This window comes from Balaenoptera borealis, assembly GCF_965194805.1.
Source record: "Balaenoptera borealis genome assembly, chromosome: 20".
Taxonomy (NCBI): domain Eukaryota; kingdom Metazoa; phylum Chordata; class Mammalia; order Artiodactyla; family Balaenopteridae; genus Balaenoptera; species Balaenoptera borealis.
Window position 1 is genome coordinate 20,634,503 of NC_138879.1, and position 22,403 is coordinate 20,656,905.

Here is a 22,403-nt window from a genome sequence, read left to right on the forward strand (position 1 = left end):
TCTCGTGGGCCTTGGTGTTCCCTTGCCTGAGAGACGGGGGGTAGAACTGCACGATCCCCAGGAGCCCTTTCAACCTCACCTACCATGGATCAAAGGATGTGACATAATGTTTCAAAATATTGATAACATGCATATAGAAAAAGTAGACAGGGAGACAAAGGCTGATTAAGTCTGTCCCCAAGAATGGAGAATATCAGTGTCTCTCTTTGATGGCCCCCCACTAGTTTAGTAAAGACCCCAAAGAGAGAAGGTGGAAGGCAAGGGGCAGGGGAGGACGGCACCAGGACTTCTGAGCTCGCTGACTCCCTTCTGGCATCTACATTCTCCATTCCCAGAACTTAAGCTTTTTGGTTCCCTGATCAGGAAGCATTTAAAACTGCTCTCAGTAAATCAGCAAAGCTCAGGGTTAGTGAGGATGTGAACAAACAGGCATCTCATGTAGAGTTGTCCTAAATTTCCAGTTTCATGCTCTGTGTATCTGGGTTCCCTTTCATGTCAAGTTTCTCCCAGTTTAAGCTGGTGCAGCATATTTGTCATTGGGCCTTGCACATCAAGGGTGCTCCATCAAGATTTTCTGAATGAATGAAAGTAAAAGAGCAGATTATAGAAGAGCATATAAAGAATGATCCTACTAATGTGGAATGTATAGATTTCTATCTTTATATATACAACAGATGTCTAGAGTGACAGTCACCAAAATTTTAACTCTAAGTATCTCTGCATGATTTGATCTTTAAAGTCTTTTCTTCTCTTTATTAATTTCCTATATTTGAACATTTTTCCCTTATAAAAAGCATGTCATTTGAGAGTATTAAAGTAACTAAAATTTGAAATTTAGTCCACATGTTAAATACAGTTAAACCAAAAGCTTTATTTCAATTAGTCAAATATATTTAAAATATAGCAATATAAGGATTTCCCTGGTGGCTCAGTGGCTAAGAATCCACCTACCAATGCAGGGTACACGGGTTCGAGTCCTGGTCCGGGAAGATCCCACATGCCGCGGAGCAACTAAGCCCGTGCGCCACAACTACTGAGCCTGCGCTCTAGAGCCTGTAAGCCACAACTACTGAAGCCCGCGCACTAGAGCCTGGGCTCTGCAACAAGAGAAGCCACCGCAATGAGAAGCCCAAGCACCGCAACGAAGAGCAGCCCGCGCTCGCTGCAACCAGAGAAAGCCCGCGTGCAGCAACGAAGACCCAATGCAGCCAAAAAACTCCCAAACAAATAATTTATTTAAAAAATATAAAATATAGCAATATAAATACATTTTCATTAAAAAAAAATTGTCCAAATAAAGTAAAAGCTTTAACCCTTAGACTAAATTTGAGTATGTTGAAGTCCCCACCTCTGAAATGTAGTAGCAACCCTTTGGGCCTGCAGTTCTGACCATAATTTAGCACAGCTTTCTAGGAAGAAAGGAAAAACTTCTCTTTTCTGTTTTACCAGTTTTCTAGCCGATCTAGGCAGATGTTGGGAGGGCCTCCAATGCAAGCAATCTGCTGCCGCCTCTTCCAGTCGGCCAGCTCTTCATCCGTGAGAGTTTTCTGCACGTACTCCATAGCTGACAAAAGCCCTGCCAACTCACTCACGATGCTCTGGTTGGAAACCAAAAACAAAGTCAGAAAACATTTCCTCAGACCGTCTCTCACCACAGTCTTTAGTCAATTCCAGAGAAGGAACTCATTAGAAAACAAGCCAGTTCTTCCCTGAGATGCCCAAGTCCTGCACGTGAGTGAGACAGGCAGGTGGAGGTGCCCGCAGCTCTTACTCGCCGCATCTGGTCCAGCGCAGTAAGCATCTGTTCGAGCTGCTGCATCTTCTGCCTGGTCACTGACTGGTTGTTTCCATTCAGATCTTGCATATCTGAGAAGGAAGGAGAAACTCCTTGAGCTGACGGAATACTCCTATCCTCAGTAACTAGGCTCCCTTAAGCGCCAGCAGCCCCTGAGCACCCACTCCCCCGAGTCTGAACAAGCAAGTCCTGAGACTCAAGGAGCACAAACTCACTTTCTACGGGAGATTTTAACGTCTCTAATATTCACTTGCCTCCTTGACTCTTGAGGGTTTTGTAGTTGAAATCAAAGTCATCCTGGAGATTCTCGACCACTTTCATTTTCTGTTCTAGATCCTGTTTAAAACAAACCAAAACAGAAGTAAAAAGGATTTCCCTGGGGAGAGGGAAAAGGAAGTTTCTGAATAGGATTAAAAACCTCACAAAAGATACACGCAGGACCCACAGGCAACTTCCCCAAGAAAAGTCTTCCTGCCCTAGACTTGCTTCACCTGGACACGCTTCCGGACATCCTGTAGGTGTTGCTCCAGCATTTGCTGCTTCTCCGTCACCACGGCGGCCGTGGGATGGTTGGCCTGGCCCCCTTGCTGCCAAAAAAGGGAGCCAATGTACATGTGAATGCTGGAAATACGGGGAGAAAAACATCTCTGTCTAGTCTCCATCTACCCCCACTACGCTTCCTGCTTGGCCTGAGCTGCTGCTGCCATTGTGAGGGGAAAGGTGGTTACACCGGCAGCTGGTGCCCTCCAGCTGCTGTCAGTATGGTGCCAAGAAAGCTCTCACACTTCTACCTGTATCCTTGGCTTTTTACCTCTAGGTCATAATATAAACCCACTCTACGTATTGTACTAGGAGACCACATGTTGAGCTAAGACACAGTCCCTACCTTCAGAAAACTCATTCTAGGTAAGTATATATATATAAAAAGATTCAGAACAATTTATGACAGCAGATGCTAGATGCCTATTTTAATGCATCGGGCAGGACCTACTGTACAGCACAGGGAACTCTACTCAATATTCTGTAATAACCTATATGGGAAAGATTCTGGAAAAGAATGGATATATGTATGTGTATAACTGAATCACTTTGCTGTACACCTGAAACTAACACAACATTGTAAATCAACTATATCCCAATATAAAATAAAAATTAAATTTAAAAATAATAATAAATAAATGCATTGGGCGGGGGGACCTCCCTGGTGGTCCAGTGGTTAAGAATCCACGCTTCCACTGCAGGGGGCAGGGGTTCGATCCCTGGTCGAGGAACTAAGATCCCGCACACCAGGAGGTGCGGCCAAAAAAAAAAAAAAAAAAAAAAATGCATGGGGGTGTCCAATACATTTCTGTGGGATAATAAAAAAACCATTCTGTCCCAGGGTGAAATTCCCTATCAAGAGATATTATCTCAGGGGAGAAGGGGAGGAGGCCGGTGCCTTGAAAAGGTCAAATTGCACATGAACCTTACAAATAAGTTTTGTCAAAGTAATAGGACGTCTTCGGACAAAAAAGACCACGTAAAAGCTGCAAGTGACCAAGACAGTGTGCTACTGGCATAGGATGGAGATATCAGCCAATGGAACAGAACTGAGAGTCCAAGAAAGACATTATATACCCAGTTTCCCAAACCAGAAATTCTGGGTTGTCTTTGATTTCACACTGAGCCACCAAATCTTCCTGGCTCTATATTCCGTAATCTCTCCAACTGATCTCTAGCCCCACTGGCTCAGTTCAAGCCCCGACTGTTGATCCCTTTGCCTCTAATCTCGCTCACTTCCAGTCTGCTCTCTACACTGCTGCCAGAAGTCTCCAAAATAGATCTAAACATGCCAGCTTTAGAGGGAACCATACTCTCCTTTTCCAGTGGATCCTGTCCAAGCCCACAGAATACAAACTTCCCTTAGAAGTTCTGGGAAGGCGACCTCCACCCTTACTCTCTTCACAGGGAGAGTGACTCATCGGATTAGTGAGGTTGGGACAAAGGCTGTAGCACATGGAGACCTTCGAAGGGCCCAGCACTTAAGCTGGTGCCTCTCTCCTCCCACTCTTGCCTTCCTGGGGCACTCCTGGGGCAGAAGCGAGGGCCTGGTTTCTAGAAGCAGTTCTAGAGGCCTATGTCTCTTTCTCAGTGGGCATTAGTGAGTGGTCTTTGAAGTTCCATAAGGATGCCTGGGGCAGTCCTGCCGCTGCAAACTCAGTCTCTCACCCCAAGACCTGACCCAGGGGACAGGTATCTAAACAACAAAGACCTACTGTATAGCACAGCGAACACTGCTCAGTGTTATGCAACAACCTAAATGGGAAAAGAATTTGAAAAAGAATAGATACATGTACATGTATAACTGAATCACTTTGCTGTACACCTGAAACATTATAAATCAACTGTACTACAATATAAATAGATAGATAGATAAATAAAGCCCCCATGGTTACCCATCGAAGTCATGTATTCGGTCTTGTTTACCAACAATACAGCTGATATTTTAATCTGTATTCAACTCCCATGTCTATTTCTAAATTGGTACTGCACTTAAAGGGAGAAAATAGATGTGATCAGTCATTACCCACAGAAACCTACTTCTGATACCTTAGTAAAATCTATTGGCTCCCCGCTGCTTCCAGGTATAAATGTCTCAGCCCAGCACAGACAGATGTTTCTCACAATCCAAAAACTGAAACCTTCCCTCCCTGTGCTTGAGTCACTGCAAACTACCCACCCTTCCCCACACACAACGTGTTTGCACACTGACTCCCCGCCCCCTGTCCACTCAGCCTAGCACAGCTGAACTCACTCACCTTCAAACTCGGTGCAAATGTTTTCTCCCCTGTGAAACCTTATTCAACTTCCCGAAGCAAAAGTACTCACATCCTCCTCTACGTTTTTCTCCCTTGAAGTGTTTGTGCACCTATCACCCAATTAGACTGAGAGCCCTGGGAGACAAGCGATCACGCTCACTTGTCTTCCTGTCTCCTCGTGCTTTACCCACGAAAGGCAGGTGGGAATATGCCAGATGATGTAAACAGACAGAACAACAGTGAGGCCTGGGTTGAGGTAGCTCTGTATTACGGGCTGCAAACTTTTTGTCTAAGGGCCAGGTGGTAAATATTTTTTGGCTTTGTCGGCCATACAGTCTGCATGACTGTATAAATACCCAGCCCTGCCACTGCGGCATGAAAGCAGCCAGAGACAGTGCATACATGAATGTGTGCGGCTGTGTTCCAAAAACACTTCATTTACAAAAACACGCAGCAGGCGGGATTTGGGCCCTGGGTGTTGTTTGCCAGCCCCTGATCAATACGATTGGGACCATTCTTGGGACACTTACTGCTTTTCTAACTCTCATGGCAAAGTTGGTGCCTCTCCAAATGGGCTTAAATTGATTATTTTTATCTTATGGAACAGGATGCAAACATAAAGGTTCTCCACAACAGCAAACTCTAGTGATACACAGACAAGTGCCATTTGGCTAATCTCCCTGACGCCCAAGTCTTGAACAGTGAGTATTATCAGTTACCCCCTCATCCACATCTGAGCCTATCAGCTTTCTGCTTAAAATTCTTTAGTTGGTCCCCATTTCCTACAGATGTGGTGAGGATGAGGATGAGGATGAGGAGGATGAGGATGATGATGATAGCAGCAACAGAAAACAGTTAACATTTATTTCGCATTTATGTGTCAGGTACTGTTCTATGCATCTTACACACAGGAATTAATTTAATTCTATGAAGTCGGTGCTATTATCATTCCCAGTGGAGGAACAGAGAGAGTCAACAGTTTGCCTGAGGTTACACAGCAAGTGGCAGATCTATGGGGTTCAAACCCAGGAGGTCTGGGCCCAAGGCCCTTGTGGTAAACTGCTCTTCCAAGGCCAAATTGCCAGGCATGAGTAACTAGGAAGATTGTCATGATGTGGCCCTTGACCACCTTATCTTCCTTTACCCAGTCAGATGCTGAACTTTCTACACTTCTCACAAGAATACATGCACTCCTGTTTCTGTCTGAACACGATCTTCTTTCTCCCTACACTGTGGTCTCCTTACCATCTGCCCGATGCCCATACAATAAGCATTGAGTCTCGGCTCAAACAGTACCTCTCCTTTCTGTATGATGCCGTTCCTGACTCTCTCAATTAGACTTAGATGTTCTTTCTTCTTTGTTCCTGCTACATTTTTGTCTTTAAAAAGAAAAAATTGTACACCCATGTTCATAGCAGCATTACTCACAAAAACCAAAAGGTGGAAGCCGCCCAAGTGTCCATCAACAGATGAATGAATAAACAAAATGTGGTAGAGCCACACAATGAATAGTATTCAGCCTTTGAAAGGAAGGGAATTCTGACACCTGCTATAACATGCATAAACCTTAAGGACTTTATGCTAAGTGAAATAAGCCAGTCACAAAAAGACACACACTATATGATTCCATTTATATGAGGTACATAGAGTAGTCAAATTCAGAGAGACAGGAAGTTAGAATGGTGTTGCCAGGGTCCAGGGGGAAGGGGGAGCTACAGTCTAATAGGTATAGAATTTTAGTTTTGCAAGATGAAAAAAGTTCTGGAGATTGGTTCACAACAATGTGATGAACTTAACACTACTGAATGGTACACTTAAAAATAGTTCAGATGCAGGAATTCCCTGGCGCACCAGTGGTTAGGATTCCACGCCTCCACTGCAGGGGGCATGGGTTTGATCCCTGGTTGGGGAACTAAGATCCCAACCATAAGCTGCACAGCACAGCTAAAAGAAAAAAAAAAAGGATGGCAAATTTCATGTTATGTGTATTCTACCATATTTTTTTTAAAAGAAGGGGGGAAAAAAAATGAAAAAAAAATTCCCTGATTATAGGATATTAAAGAAAACACCTCAGGGAAACTAAAGAAGTCTCCCGTAACCAACAACATTAATGCTTAGGTATATATTCTTCTGGACGTTTTATCATACATTTCAATAATATATGCATATTATATACATTTGTCTTTCCTGTTATGAATCCAATCTTTGCTTCCATTACACTGTCATGTAATGGAGGGTTATTGTTGCTATTGTATAAGAGAACTACTGATTCTTAAAACATTTATCTTGAACACAGTCACTTTTCTGAACCCTTGTTAGTTCCAATAATTGTGTTTTGTTTTTTTAAAAGTTTGTCTTTTGCTTTCCAACATTAACACTCCCTTTTTCTGTCTTATTACAATGGCTGGATCTGTCAGAAAAATATCAATGGCAGGAGGCACCCTCAATCTTGTAACTTTTTAATGAGATTACTTTAGTGCTTCACCATTGTACATCATGTTCCCTTTGGTTTCTGACAAATATTCTTCTTTTTGTTAAGAAAGTTCCTTATTTTTAAAATCTAGAATGGACACTAAATTTTGTCATCTAACAAAAATACAATTTTTCTTCTTTAACTTACTAATTTAATGAATTACATTAATAGAATCTCTAATGTTAAGCCACCCTTGCATTCCTAGAATATAAACCATGCTTTGTATACTAAGCAGGATTCAAAAATCCTAACCTTTTCTTTACTTACACTGTCTTTTTAGGTCTTGATATTAGCATTATTCTAGCCTCATAAAATAAGCTGGAAACATCTCTTTTTTCCCCCTACACTTTGGAAGAGTTTAAATGATACTGGAACAATTTGTACCACAAAAGTTTGTTAAAACTTTTAAACCATCTGGCCTATTGGCTTTTTTGGTGGAATGGGGAGTGTAATTTTTTTCAAGTCTTTTTCAATATATTTTTATGGTTATTGATCTAATTAAGTTTTTTCATCTTTTTTAGTATATTTTAACAATTTGTATTTTATTGCATTATAAAGTTGTTTGATTTTCTGTTTCTCCCAGACCACAACCTCCTCTAAAGCAGGGGGCCATAACAACCAGCACACAGTAGGATACACATACACATATACACATAACAGATTAGATGATCTAGATAGATAGACTATCATATATCAATATGTGTTCCCCCAATGGGCCTGTTAGCATCACATAATCCCTATTCCCTAAACTAACTGTATCTCTAGCTCTAGTGAGGTTATTCTCAAACTTAACCACAGAGAGAAATGCATATGAACCGGAATGATTCAATCCCAAACCATCCCCCAGGTGGCTTCCAAGAATAATACATTGTCATATCCTTCTGGTGCAAATGTGAGCTGTTACAGCCTTTGGGGAAAGCAATCCAGAACTATCTATAAAAAGTTTATATATATTTTATACACACACACGCACACACCCCTTGACCTAACATTTCCATGCCTAGAAATCCATACTAGAGAAATCAAAGCATGAATATATAAAGATATATAGGGAGGCATTGCACTAGTATTTACAGTGGAGGAAAAAAAACCCCAGAAAGAAGTGACTGTCTATCGAAGGGGTAATAATTGAATAAATTATAGCAGATCTATACCACAGAATATTATGCAGCAAATAAAGTGAGTCAGCTTTATACTACTTGACTTAGAAGGATTTACATGACATAATTAAATGAAAAAAGCAAGATGCAGAAAAGTAAACCAATTTAAATATAATGTGTATGTGTGTATTTTCTATAGTTTATGGGAGCCTGGAGAAAGGTATGAAAGGATATATATCAGACTATTAATGTTGGATTCCTGGGAAGAGACAATGAAGAGAGGAGTGAGTAATCATTAGAGAAATGCAAATCAAAACTACAATGAGGTTATCACCTCACACCAGTCAGAATGGCCATCATCAAAAAATCTACAAACAATAAATGCTGGAGAGGGTGTGGAGAAAAGGGAACCCTCTTGCACTGTTGGTGGGAATGTAAATTGATACAGCCACTATGGAGAACAGTATGGAGGTTCCTTAAAAAACTAAAAATAGAACTACCATACGACCCAGCAATCCCACTACTGGGCATATACCCTGAGAAAACCATAGGTCAAAAAGAGTCATGTACCAAAATGTTCATTGCAGCTCTATTTACAATAGCCAGGACATGGAAGCAACCTAAGTGTCCACTGACAGATGAATGGATAAAGAAGATGTGGCACATATATACAATGGAATATTACTCAGCCATAAAAAGAAATGAAATGGAGGTATTTGTAATGAGGTGGATGGAGTTAGAGTCTGTCATACAGAGTGAAGTAAGTCAGAAAGAGAAAAACAAATACAGTATGCTAACACATATATATGGAATCTAAGGAAAAAAAAAAGGCCATGAAGAACCTAGTGGTAAGACGGGAATAAAGACACAGACCTACTAGAGAATGGACTTGAGGATATGGGGAGGGGGAGGGGTGAGATGTGACAGGGTGAGAGAGTGTCATGGACATATATACACTACCAAATGTAAAATAGATAGTTAGTGGGAAGCAGCCACATAGCACAGGGAGATCAGCTCGGTGCTTTGTGACCACCTAGAGGGGTGGGATGGGGAGGGTGGGAGGGAGGGAGATGCAAGAGGGAAGAGATATGGGAACATATGTATATGTATAACTGATTCACTTTGTTATAAAGCAGAAACTAACACACCATTGTAAAGCAATTATACTTCAATAAAGATGTTTTAAAAAAATAAAAAATAAACAAAACAAACAAACAAACAAACAAACAAAAAGAGTCATGTACCACAATGTTCATTGCAGCTCTATTTTCAATAGCCAGGACATGGAAGCAACCTAAGTGTCCCTCGACAGATGAATGGATAAAGAAGATGTGGCACATATACACAACGGAATATTACTCAGCCATAAAAAGAAACGAAATTGAGTTATTTGTAGTGAGGTGGATGGACCTAGAGTCTGTCATACAGAGTGAAGTAAGTCAGAAACAGAAAAACAAATACCATATGCTAACACATATATATGGAATCTAAAAAAAAAAAAAAAAAATGGTTCTGAAGAACCTAGGGTCAGGACAGGAATAAAGACGCAGACATAGAGAATGGACTTGAGGACACGGGAAGGGGAAGGGTAAGCTGGGACGAAGTGAGAGAGTGGCGTGGACATATATACACTACCAAATGTAAAAGAGATAGCTAGTGGGAAGCAGCCGCATAGCACAGGGAGATCAGCTTGGTGCTTTGTGACCGCCTAGAGGGGTGGGATAGGGAGGGTGGAAGGGAGACGCAAGAGGGAGGGGATATGGGGATATATGTGTACGTATAGCTGATTCACTTTGTTATGCAGCAGAAACTAACACAACATTGTAAAGCAATTATACTCCAATAAAGATGTTAAAAAAAAAAGAGGAGTGAGGGACATTTCAGATCTTTGTTTTTTAACTTTCTTTCTTGTAATTTTCTGTAATGTTTTAAAGTTTTTCCTAAAAAGTAGAATGAATTTTATACGCAGGAAAAAAAAGTTATTTTCACTGTATAAAACAAAACGCAGGGACTTCCCTGGTGGTCCAGTGGTTAAAACTCTGTGCTTCAAACGCAAGGGGCGCGCGTTCGATCCCTGGTCAGGGAACTAAGATCCCACATGCTGCACGTGGCACGGCCAAAATAACCAAAAAAAAAAACCAAACAACAACAACAACAAAAACCAAAGAACCCAAACACCCACTTCTCCCCATAGGTCAGTGCACATCCTAAAGACCCTGGAAGAGCAAGCACATCTCTGTACACACGAAGGAAGCACATTTCAACAGCGCTTTGTTTCTTCCCAGGCCTCACCTGGGCTGCAGTGGCTGCAGTCTGGAGGAGGCGGGACTCTTCCCACAGGCACCGGGCCACAATTCGGGCAATCTCCATTGGCTTCTCAAGGTATCTGCTCTGTACGTAGGAGAGAAAGAGAATGAAAAGTGGCAGTAGACTAAGGAGATGTGGACTGAACTTTGCTAACTTCCTCATAAATTAGGGAAAGCATGACATTTACTACATGAAACAACACAGCAAAGGCCTCAGAGCCTGGCTGCCATTAGTGGGAGATGAAGGGAAGAAGAGAAGAAGAAAGGCAGTCATGAGGAGCAGTACTTCAGTGAGAGAAGGCTTGGTCGTCTGTCTTTGGACAGTGTGTTATCCCAGTCTTACAGGGAGGCAACTGACTTTGTCAAGGAGTGTCCATTTATGGTCGAACCTTTAACACTGAAAAATAAGAGTCATCTTCCTAGTCATCTGACCTCATCACAATCATGTTATTAACATGCTAACATAACACGATTAACATAGCAATCACATTATTATTTCAATGAACCAAAGAAGTGAATTTCAGGCAACGATACTCAAAGGGCTAGTTACTTCTCCTTGGATTTAAAGTACAAGATACATTCTCATTATTTAGCCAAATGAGAAAAGAAACTTTCAGGAAAGAAAGATAAAACCCTCCTCTGCGGGTTCAGCTTCTCATCACACCTGAAGGAACTGCTTGATTCTTCGCAGGTTGTGCTGATAGAGAACATTGGACTCTTGCAGGAAGCGGCTATACTGCTGGTCAATTTCACCCAAGAGATTATGAAACACCAAAGTTGCATGTGATTCTTTGCTGGCCGCATATGCCCTAGGAAAAGGAAGAAGGATAAAGAATGATTCTGAAACCTACACATACATACACATGCATGCACGCAGAAATCACCATCAAGAAGGAGGAAAAAACCCAAGGCAAACCTGATGCTTTAACCCACTCATCATTTTAGATGCATCTTGCTCAGCAACCATTAATGTCATCAATTTAAAAATTATGAACAACTATTCTAGATACTATTAGCCACTGTCATAGTTCTATATTTAACAAATACTTGAGTGAAGTGAACAGGTATGTTGTTTTGCTTTAAATTCTCAGTCAACTCTGTGGTCAGACTTTTAGTAGCAAATAAGCATTCCAAGCTAGGGTGGCCTATTTCTGACATCTCTGAATCACCTCTCTGGCCCCTTACCAAATTCTGGAAAAACTAGGTCAGGGGCCTGAATTAAACCAAAATTAATAGGTGGATCTGAATACATTAAAGTGAAGGAGGGACTTCCCTGGTGGTCCAGTGGGTAAGACTCCACGCTCCCAATGCAGGGGGCCCGGGTTCAATCCCTGGTTGGAGAATAGATCCCGCATGCCGCAACTAAAGATCCCATGTGCCGCAACTAAGACCCGGAGCAGCCAGAATAAATAAATAATAAAATAAATAAATATTAAAAAAAAAAAAGTGAAGGAAATAGTTGTTGGGATTCTGTACCATTATCTCCTCTATGAACGAGTCTATTTCTCTGACTCTGTGTTTCTTTCCCTTAATGAAAGGGGAATCAGAAGTACGAACCCAAACTTTTACCCACGACAGAATTCTCATTCAGATAAAAAAAATTCACTTTGCTGTGCGGCAGAAATTAACACAACACTGTAAAGCAATTATACTCCAATTAAAAAATATATATATAGAGAGAGAGAGAGAGGGAGAGAGAGCATGTCCCTGAAGTGTCAGAATACACAGAGCATCTCATCAAGCAAATGAGATTAAAGTCAGGCTTCAAAACATCTACCCCCAAGCAGGCTGCTTCAATGTGCCAAAAGACAGCTGCCCAGATGCCCTTCTAATGTAGAAAATGTTTTTACAAGACTAAAATGACCTCTCTATCTTCTGTTCTCTTTTATCACATCAACTGTACCCATAAGCTTTTCAATGAAATAGTTAGCAAAGAGTTAAGTTAGAGCAGATCATGTCTCTTGCCTCAAACTAAAACCTAACAATTTGGGGAGTTTCTCAAGAAGGACATACCAATCTTGACTCTCGATCCAAGGGGCCAGAAACTGCCGTAGCTCCATCGGGAAGCTGTCACTGTACAGCTGATGAAGCTGCTCCAAGTACCGTGTGTCCAGCTGCTGTAGCTGATTCCATTGGGCCATTCTGCTGGAATCAGGGGTCACAACTGCAAACCAAAGGTTTATATGGTCACTACAAGCCCCAGTAAGGGGAAACAATCTATCCAACACAGGCATCGGGTCTGTGATTAGGGATAAAAGGTGCTTTGGAAAGGATCTTCCATGTTTCTCCCGGTTTAGAACAATACATATACATTCAAATCTCTACCTCTGGAACCACATCGCAGCTTCTTTCTCCTAAACCAGGATGACAATGTGGGCATGACGCCACGTTCTAGAATCCATTATCTCTCAGAGGTATGTGAAGCTGAGAAATTACTTAACTTCCAGATTTCCATTTCCTCCTCTATCAAACAGAGATCATAATTCCCACCCCTCGGGGTTACTGAGATAATATTTCTTGAGCACCCAGCTCAGTGTCTAGCACACAACAGATGCTCAACAGATGTGAGTTCCTTTCTTCCCACTCTACACTCCTTTTCGGTGGACTGGGAGGTAGAAACACAGTAAACCTAAGTTTGATCTTTAAACTAAGAACAAAATGTGGGATATGGGTGTTCAGGGAGGGCAGAGAGCTAATTCCAAGACTACAGGTTTAAACACATAAGCAAGGACCTGCCTGGGATTCTTCCACTCAAAAAAAAGAGTAATTTTGTTTCTAAAATTTCTCAGTCTGGGATGAGAAAGAAGAGAAGCTAAAAACCAGGCATTCAGGTTGTCCCCAGGTTCATGAACACCCCAGGGAAATGCTCAAGGAGAAGCCAAGCCAGCTAACCATCTTGAGTCCTCTTTCTGAATAGCTTGGGTCATGGAAATAGCAATACAGACCAAGTAGTCTTAAGAAGCTGTAAAAAATAGGGCTTCCCTGGTGGCGCAGTGGTTGGGAATCTGCCTGCCAATGCAGGGGACACGGGTTCGAGCCCTGGTCTGGGAAGATCCCACATGCTGCGGAGCAGCTAGGCCCGTGAGCCACAACTACTAAGCCTGCGCGTCTGGAGCCTGTGCTCCGCAACAAGAGAGGCCGTGATAGTGAGAGGCCCGTGCACCGCGATGAAGAGTGGCCCCCACTTGCCACACCTAGAGGAAGCCCTCGCACAGAAACGAAGACCCAACACAGCCATAATTAAATAAATAAATAAATAAATAAATAAATAAATAAATAAAATTTAAAAAAAAAAGAAGCTGTAAAAAATAACTATGAGTAGGAGCCAAAGACTAAGGTATATATGGATCAAAGTATATTGAGATGGTTCTCTGGGACAGTGAGAACATTTACTGAAAGATAGAATACATACAAATACATACACTTCACTAGAGTGCTTGATTTATTTCTTGGAGAAGGCATGAATAAGCACCTAATTACTGGTCCTTTCATAAAAAGGCAAACTGGTGACAAAACCAACAGGTCTTGTGTTCTCAGAGCAGAAAGTTAAATGATCACCAAGTTGTTCAGAATCTGGGGTCCTTACAGAATTCAACAGGGCTGTGCTGCTGTTCTCCTTCCCCTTCTTGGGGGGACAGAAACAGCACACCCCCTTGCTACTGCAAAGGTGGCATCAACGGATCAAGCTTTCAAGCACATATTCAGGAAAGCAGGGGCAGTCCCCTCACAGCAGTCTTTAATTGAACAATTAAAAATCTAAGGCAGGGACTTCCCTGGTGGCGCAATGGTTAAGAATCCGCCTGCCAATGCAGGGGACACGGGTTCAAGCCCTGGTCTGGGAAGATCCCACATGCCACGGAGCAACTAAGCCCGTGCGCCACAACTACTGAGCCTGTGCTCTAGAGCCCGAGAGCCACACTACTGAGCCCACCTGCCACAACTACTGAAGCCCATGTGCCTAGAGTCCGTGCTCCGCAACAAAGAGAAACCACCGCAACGAGAAGCCCGCGCACCACAACAAACAGTAGCCCCCGCTTGCAGCAACTAGAGAAAGCTCGCGCGCAGCAACGAAGACCCAATGCAGCCAAAAATCAATCAATTAATTAATTAAAAAAAAAAAACTAAGGCAGCATCATCCAATAGAAATCTAACACAAGCCACATATGTAATCTTAAATTTTCTAGGCGCCATATTAAAAAAGTAAAAAGAAAGAGGTAAAATTAACTTTAATAATACATTTTCTTTAACCTAATATAACCAAAATGTTATCATCTTAACATGCGATCATACAAAAACTATTAATGAGATACTTTACATTCTTCTTTTTGTACTAAGTTTTCTAAACCAGTGTGTGCTTTACACTTATGCCACAGATCTAAAGTATTTCCCTCCTCAAGTACCAAGGGCTTAAGTTCCACTGGTGAAAAAGTTCAGTAAAGCAAAGAGATGAGAATGTCAGAATGAGGTATTTGCCCCAGTAAGGCCAGTATGTTTCCATAAATAAACTAAATCTTCCAACAACATTAGAGGGGAATAAGTTAAGTTTCCTAGGTGCTTGGGATTTTTTTTAACAATGTCTTAGGCACCTCCCGAGCATTTTCAGCTACCACTCCTTTGCAGTCGCACCCCCAAGATTAACCTGTCACAGGACCGATGCGATGCTACCTGGGCAGTGATACATGTACGCTAAACACTGGTTAATGAAAGCAGTAACTGAAGCGCATGCTACACGCTGAAGCATTGTAACCATGTCGAATTTTACTCTCAACAGGAAATCAAAGGCCTACAACCACTATGGAGAACAGCATGGAGGTCCCTTAAAAAACTAAAAATAGAACTACCATATGATCCAGCAACCCCACTCCTGGGCATACACCTGGAAAAAACCATACTCGAAAAGATACATGCACCCCAGTGTTCACTGCAGCACTGTTTACTATAGCCAAGACATGGAAGCAACCTAAATGTCCATCGACAGAGGAATGGATAAAGATGTGGTATATATATACAATGGAATTACACAGCCATAAAAAAGAATGAAATAGGGCTTCCCTGGTGGCGCAGTGGTTGAGAGTTTGCCTGCCAATGCAGGGGACGCGGGTTCGCGCCCTGGTCTGGGAGGATCCCATATGCCGCGGAGCAACTGGGCCTGTGAGCCACAACCACTGAGCCTGCGCGACTGGAGCCTGTGCCCCGCAACAAGAGAGGCCGTGGCGGTGAAAAGCCCGCGCACCGCGACGAGGAGTGGCCCCGCTTGCCACAACTAGAGAAAGCCCTCACACAGAAACGAAGACCCAACACAGCCAAACATAAATAAATAAATAAAATGCTGGCTTAACTCCTAGAAAGTTTCATTATTAAAAATAAATAAATAAATAACATAAAAATATAGTTCTAAAAAAAAAAATGAAATAATGTCATTTGCAGCAACATGGAGGGACCTAGAGATTATCATACTAAGTGAAGCAAGTCAGAGAAAGACAAATATATGTTATCACTCATATGTGTAATCTAATTTTTAAAAATGATACAAATGAACTTATTTACAAAATAGAAACAGACACACAGATTTTGAAAACAAACTTACGGTTACCGAAAGGGAAACGTGGAGGGGAGGGATAAATTAGGAATTTGGGATTAACATACACGCACTACTATATATAAAATAGATAACCAACAAGGACCTACTGTATAGCACAGGGAACTCTATTCAGTATTCTATAATAACCTCTATGGGTAAAGAATCTGAAAAAGAATAAATATATGTATAACTGAATCACTTTGCTATACACCTGAAACTAACACAACATTGTAAATCAACTCTACTCCAATAAAATTTAAAAAAAAAAAAAAAAATCAAAGGCCATTAGAACTCTCTTACAATATTCACATTAGGGCCAAGTTAAAAATCTGCCTCAGCCATAAAAAGGAACGAAATTGGGTCATTTGTAGAGACGTGGATGGACCTAGAGACTGTCATACAGAGTGAAGTAAGTCAGAAAGAGAAAAACAAATATCATATATTAACGCATATTTGTGGAATCTAGAAAAATGGTACAGACGAACCAGTTTGCAAGGCAGAAATAAAGACAAAGATGTAGAGAACAAATGTATGGACACCAAGTGGGGAAAGGGAGGGTGGGATGAATTGGGAGATTGGGATTAAAATATAAACACTAACACGTATAAAACAAGTAACTAACGAGAACCTGCTGTATAGCCCAGGGAACTCTACTTCACTTCGCTGTACAGTAGAAACTAACACAACATTGTAAAGCAACCATACTCCAATTAAAAAAAAAAAATCTGCCTCCTAGGCTAAAAGCATCAGGATCTGCCTTGTGTTTCTCAGGACTTGACTTGCATAGACATCTGCGTAATATGCCAATTTATGTAGATTCTACTGCATGTGAATGTATGAAACTCCAGACCCACATAATTCAATACAGTAGTCAGTTAGCCATATGTGGTTACTGAGCACTTGAAATGTGGCTGGTTTCAAACTGAAATACACTGTAAAATATACACTGGATTTTGAAGACTTAGTACAAAAAAAAAGTAAAATATCTCACTAATATTGAAATGTTAATATTCTAGATATATTGGATTAAATTTTATATATATGTATATATGTTTTACTTATATATGTGTGTGTACATATACATACATATATATATAAATATATATATATCATATATATATTTTTTTGGCCACGCCACACAGCTTGCAGGATATTAGTTCCCTGACCAGAGATTGAACCTGGGCCCCGGCAGTGAAAGTGCCCAGTCCTAACCACTGGACCGCCAGGGAATCCCCCAAATAAAATATATTATTAAGATGAATTCCACCCATCTCTTTTTACTTCTTTTAATGTGGCTATTAGGAACTTTAACATTACATATGTGACTTGCATTCTATTTTTATTGGACACTACTGCTCTAGATTATGTAACCCAAAAGCCATGTTCTAATAAAGGATTTAAAGAAATAGACACCTACTTTTCATAATAAACTCCTGTGTTATAAATCAATTAAAAAATAGACTAATAAAAAAATAGACTAATTATTTAATTGCTGATCTTGGATACAAATGTAGAGCCATCACGGTCTGCTCCCTGAAGTTCCAAATTAAAACCATAAAGCAGCATCACACTATACCTGCTCAATTATGGATTAACAATGTAGTCATGCATGAATATTTGCATTTTCAAACTCATATACCATTAAAAAATTACAAGTTGTTGAAAATTTGCCAATTCGTTTCTAGTCCATTACTCAGAGGGTTTTTGTTGTTTTGGTTTTAGTTAGTTTTAGTAAGTAGTATAATAATCGGGCTATTTCTTAAACCAGAAACCAGCTAACAGTATTTTCCATAAAATTAAGGGACCAAAAATGACTGATGTCATGTTCTACTTCTCAGTCTAATCACTGTAGGTAATACTTAATAGCTATTCTATATTAAAAAAAAAATCATTCTAAATTAAAGCCAAAGAGCAGGTAGTATTTTCAAGAAGAACATGGACAAAGAGTCAGTGATTTCCTTACCAGCTGCTTAGCTACAAACCATACTTAACTAACAGGAGCCACAGGGCAATCAGACCAATTGCTCTTCATAAGAACTCTAGATCCTCAAGAGATCAGAAGCCAAATTGTCTAGGAAAACCATTGCCAACTGGCTTTGTGGTAATTGTCTTACTGGAAAAAAACTGTTTTTAAGCCCACTTGATTTCACAATCTCAATTCTGGTTTTTCAAATTACAAGTTAATCTGAAGGACTCTACTAAATTCTAACTGAAGTATTTCTTATCTATGGAATAATTCTAAGCCTGACCTAATAACCACTTTCACTGAACTCCAGAACACAGAGAGCGATTTGCACAACAACGTGAGTACCCAGCACCATTCTGGGTGCAGAGGAGAGAAGTCAATTCATTCCATACAGTGGCTGGCTTAGGGCAATACATTCTCTTAATTCTCTGCAGGCGTTTACTCAGTTTAAGGTTCGCAGATAATAAATGTTAGCAGATAAAGGAAAGGTGAGTGTGATCCTGTTTTCTACAACTGAAAAGAAAAGAACAATAAAAATGAAACAGCAAGTCACCAAAGACTTTCTGGACTTTTCAAAAGAGGAATTTCTCAACCTCTTGGGGATAACTTACTAACAAGAAGTCATAAGGCAAACGACTACTGTTTAACGGGGAACTTATTACTGTAAAGATCACTAAAAAGGTCTGTCCAAGTCACAGTTCTCATTTATACACTTCAATCTAAAGAAACCAAGGGATGTGTTGAGAACCACAAGTCAAGATGACTTACAAAAGGCTTCATTACATCATTCCATAAAACATCTTTTTAAATTAACACCTGTTCTTCACATGCAGGCACCAGTGGATTTACGACAAGGGTGAGTGAGTCAGGGGTGAAAGTGAGGAGAGGGACGAAAACCAGGCGTGTACAATAATCCAGAACAGAAAGCAATCTAAAGATAATTTCTGTTCTACCTTGTAATGCGTCCCAAGATTTTTCTTTGGGTGTTAGCCATACTCTATATTAGAAATACCTACATTTAAAATAGAACATATTTATTCATACTTGTATATTATCTGTTGCCTACACTAAGCTCCTCTTTGCCGTCAGGAAAGGCCCAGTGACTAAGGCAACCAAAGTATAAAATAACATAGAAATGGTACTAATTTCTATTGAAACCAGTCCTTTTAAGAAGATGTTTCTGGGACTTCCCTGGTGGTGCAGTGGTTAAGAATCCGCCTACCAATGCATGTGACACGGGTTTGAGCCCTGGTCCGGGCAGATCTCACATGCCACAGAGCAACTAAGCCCGTGAGCCACAACTACTGAGCCCCTGTGCCACAACTACTGAAGCCCACGCACCTAGAGCCCATGCTCTGCAACAAGAGAAGCCACCACGATGAGAAGCCTGCACATTACAACAAAGAGTAGCCCCCACTCGCTGAAACTAGAGAGAGCCCGCAAGCTGCAACGAAGACCCAATGCAGCCAAAAATTAAATAAATAAAATAAATTAAAAAAAAAAAAAAAAAAGAATCCACGCTTCCACTGCAGGGGGCACGGGTTCGATCCCTGGTCGGGGAACTAAGATCCCACATGCCTCATGGTGTGGCCTAAGAAAAAAAAAAAGTAATAATGTTCACTGTGGAAAATTTGGAGAAATACAAAAACAAAAACCAAAAGATAAAATCACCCATATCGTATCATCATACTATCTAGAACTACAATTGACATGTTGGACATGTTGATATAATTCCTCTTAATCTATCTCAGGGTATGTATATATATTTTTTATTTCTTTCTGAAAGTTAGGATCATAGGATTTTTACAGCTTTCTATTCTCTTTTAACTCTTATTTTATAGTAAACATGTTCTATACAACTGGATTTCTGTTTAAAGCCCACAGAACAACTATTTGGTTTCTATTAGTGTTTTCAATATAATCCTGAAAATTCCATTAAGGGTCACAGAATTTATTTATAATTATAAGCTCCAATTTTTTGTTCTCGCCATACCACATTCCAAAAATAATATGAGGTAGCTGCAAACTCCTTAAAGTAAATTAGAGAGGAGGAAAAAAATGAGGAAAACTAAAAGGCAATTAATGCTAGACAAAGACACTCAATCTTCATGACATTTTCACTGTTGGATTAAAGGTGTAACGAATAACAGGGAGTCCACACTTAAATATTATAGCTTAACTATTTCACCATTGATAATTATACTAGACATTAAGACTTTGGAATTTCAAATTTAAAAAGATAATTCGAAATAAGTACACTTGTATAGTAAATATATAATTTCCTTGCTTACAAATCCAAATAGTTCCTTTGTAAAGTTTAAGACTAGATGTTTGCCTTTAACAATAAGAAGTCTTTGCAGAGATCTAGTTTTGATTTCCTAAAAAGACAAAATATTAACACTTGAGTGCCCAATTTGAACTAACCTCATTGTAATATTCAAATATATTCAATTACAAATAATAGGATTTGCTTTAAAGTCAGGAACCAACACTTCTTTGCAAAAAATGGACATTGAGATATATAAGAGAACTTGAATTATAGTTCCCTACTAAGGTGGCAAAATTGAATACAAGAAAGAAGTACTAAGTTACTGGGGAGCAGAGCTCGGAGAAGTAAGCGAAAGAACAGTTTTAATGATACTCTGGAGCGCATTCAACCCCCCAAATTCTACTATCCCTCATTCTTCTTATCTCACTTTAATTCTTGGAAAAGTTCAAGCATCTTGTGCTGAGCATGTGATTTTTTCCATTCCGAATCCTGACATGTGTAAAGTCTTATCACTAGCACTACTTTTGTATAGTTATCTAATTTAAATCCAGAAACACAGAGAATAAAATGTATCAGGTTTACAGTTAAGTGTAAGAGGTGGAGACTACCAGGAATGCTAACAGCAGAAAGGAAGGAAAACCTAGTGCCTAGATCCATGAAGGACACTCAGGATGTTAAAAACAAAACCAAAAGCACTACCCAAAATCTAGTGCTCACGCAGCTACCTCTGAGAAAAAGATTCTGAAAACTATGAATTGCCAAGGCCTCTTATTTCAAATCTAATAGTGTTATGGAATTAAAAAACAAAAACAAAAATGGACATATTCTCCAAACATCATTTGCGATAGGCAGCATATTTGATCACAAATATTTCAGATTAAAAAAACAAGAGCATAACAAACATAATTCCCTCTAAACTGAAAGTAACACAACTAGATGCGCTTTGTCCATTACTGAGTGCGAAGTTTATGGTTAAAGTTGCCTGAGAACAGGTCTGAGCTCCAGAAAAAGACCACAAAACAAACCAAATTTGAGCATCATGTGGCCCCCCACTTTGTCACACGTCCCCTCCGCCAACCTGACACGCTCCTCTGAAGCGGTGTGGTGTAAAGCCAAGGACCGAGAGACTTGACCTTGGATGGGCCTGGGTGCAAGCCCTGCCTACCATTTATCAGCTGTTTGTTTGGGAGATATTACTTGACTACATAACAGGCTTCTCCTTTAGTAAAATGGGGAAGTATCCCTCTTTTGAAGGATTGTTACATAGGTTTTAAAGTAATAACGGATGTACAGCATCCCTCCTATATGTGCTGGGCACACCTCATTGCCATATTGTTCCTTCCCCTCATGGCATCCCTTTCATCAGCATTTCTTATACTAAATCCATTTCCTCAATGCCCTAGGAAACATAGATTAAATAATCGGGTTAGTCCTGTTAAATAATAAAGTCAGCTTTCCCTGCTTACATGCATTTTAATGGGTCTTTGTAACATCCTGAGGGAGGAGTTAGTAATACTGTGATTTGGTGTGAGTGAAGGGGAGAGGGGGTTGGGTGGTGCCCTGATCAAATATCTCTACCCATAGTTCACCTAAGGATAGCTCCAGGTCCTAAAAGCCTAAAGGTGAAAACACCAAGTGATATCCAAATGAACGAAAAAGATGAAAAATAAGAATCTTGGTTTAAGAGCAGTCCAAAGAACTAATGGTTATTGCTAATATTTATACAGCACTTACTATGTGCAAGGCACTCTTTTAAGTACTTGACATAATTATTTATTCATTTCATCTTCACGACAACCCTATGAGACAGACACTATTTTTATACCCATATTACAGAGGAGGAAAATGAGGCACAGAATTTTAAGTGATTCACCCAAGGTCAGACAGGTAGTAAAGGCATGAAGCTGGAATCCTAACCCAAATAAGTCCGTTTTCAGAATTCCTGCTCTTAACCTCTATGCTACAGTGGGAGTTTTCATTGATTTTAAGTCACGCATGAGTCAACCATAATACCAAGTCAGTGTGATCTAATGATATTTTAACAGACATATGTAGCATTTGGATGAAAGGGTCTATTAGTCCAGCTTAACTGGCCCACACCTAGTGATATTCTAA

The 22,403-nt window shown here is 40.3% G+C and overlaps 1 protein-coding gene across 4 annotated transcripts in view; it reads right to left on the minus strand.

The window, feature by feature from the left end:
• The window catches only part of STAT3 (signal transducer and activator of transcription 3), a 64,658-nt gene that overhangs the window by 17,513 nt on the left and 24,742 nt on the right, over positions 1–22,403 (minus strand). For all 4 annotated transcript variants that reach the window (XM_082371354.1, XM_082371352.1, XM_082371353.1 and 1 more), the window contains exons 2-8: positions 12,486–12,636; positions 11,137–11,281; positions 10,459–10,557; positions 2,287–2,382; positions 2,050–2,131; positions 1,772–1,866; positions 1,447–1,598 (exon numbers count right to left, since the gene is read on the minus strand). In XM_082371354.1, coding sequence (XP_082227480.1) covers positions 1,447–1,598; positions 1,772–1,866; positions 2,050–2,131; positions 2,287–2,382; positions 10,459–10,557; positions 11,137–11,281; positions 12,486–12,613 — 797 coding nt within the window. In that variant the 5' untranslated portion in view covers positions 12,614–12,636. The remainder of the gene's footprint in view (positions 1–1,446; positions 1,599–1,771; positions 1,867–2,049; positions 2,132–2,286; positions 2,383–10,458; positions 10,558–11,136; positions 11,282–12,485; positions 12,637–22,403) is intronic.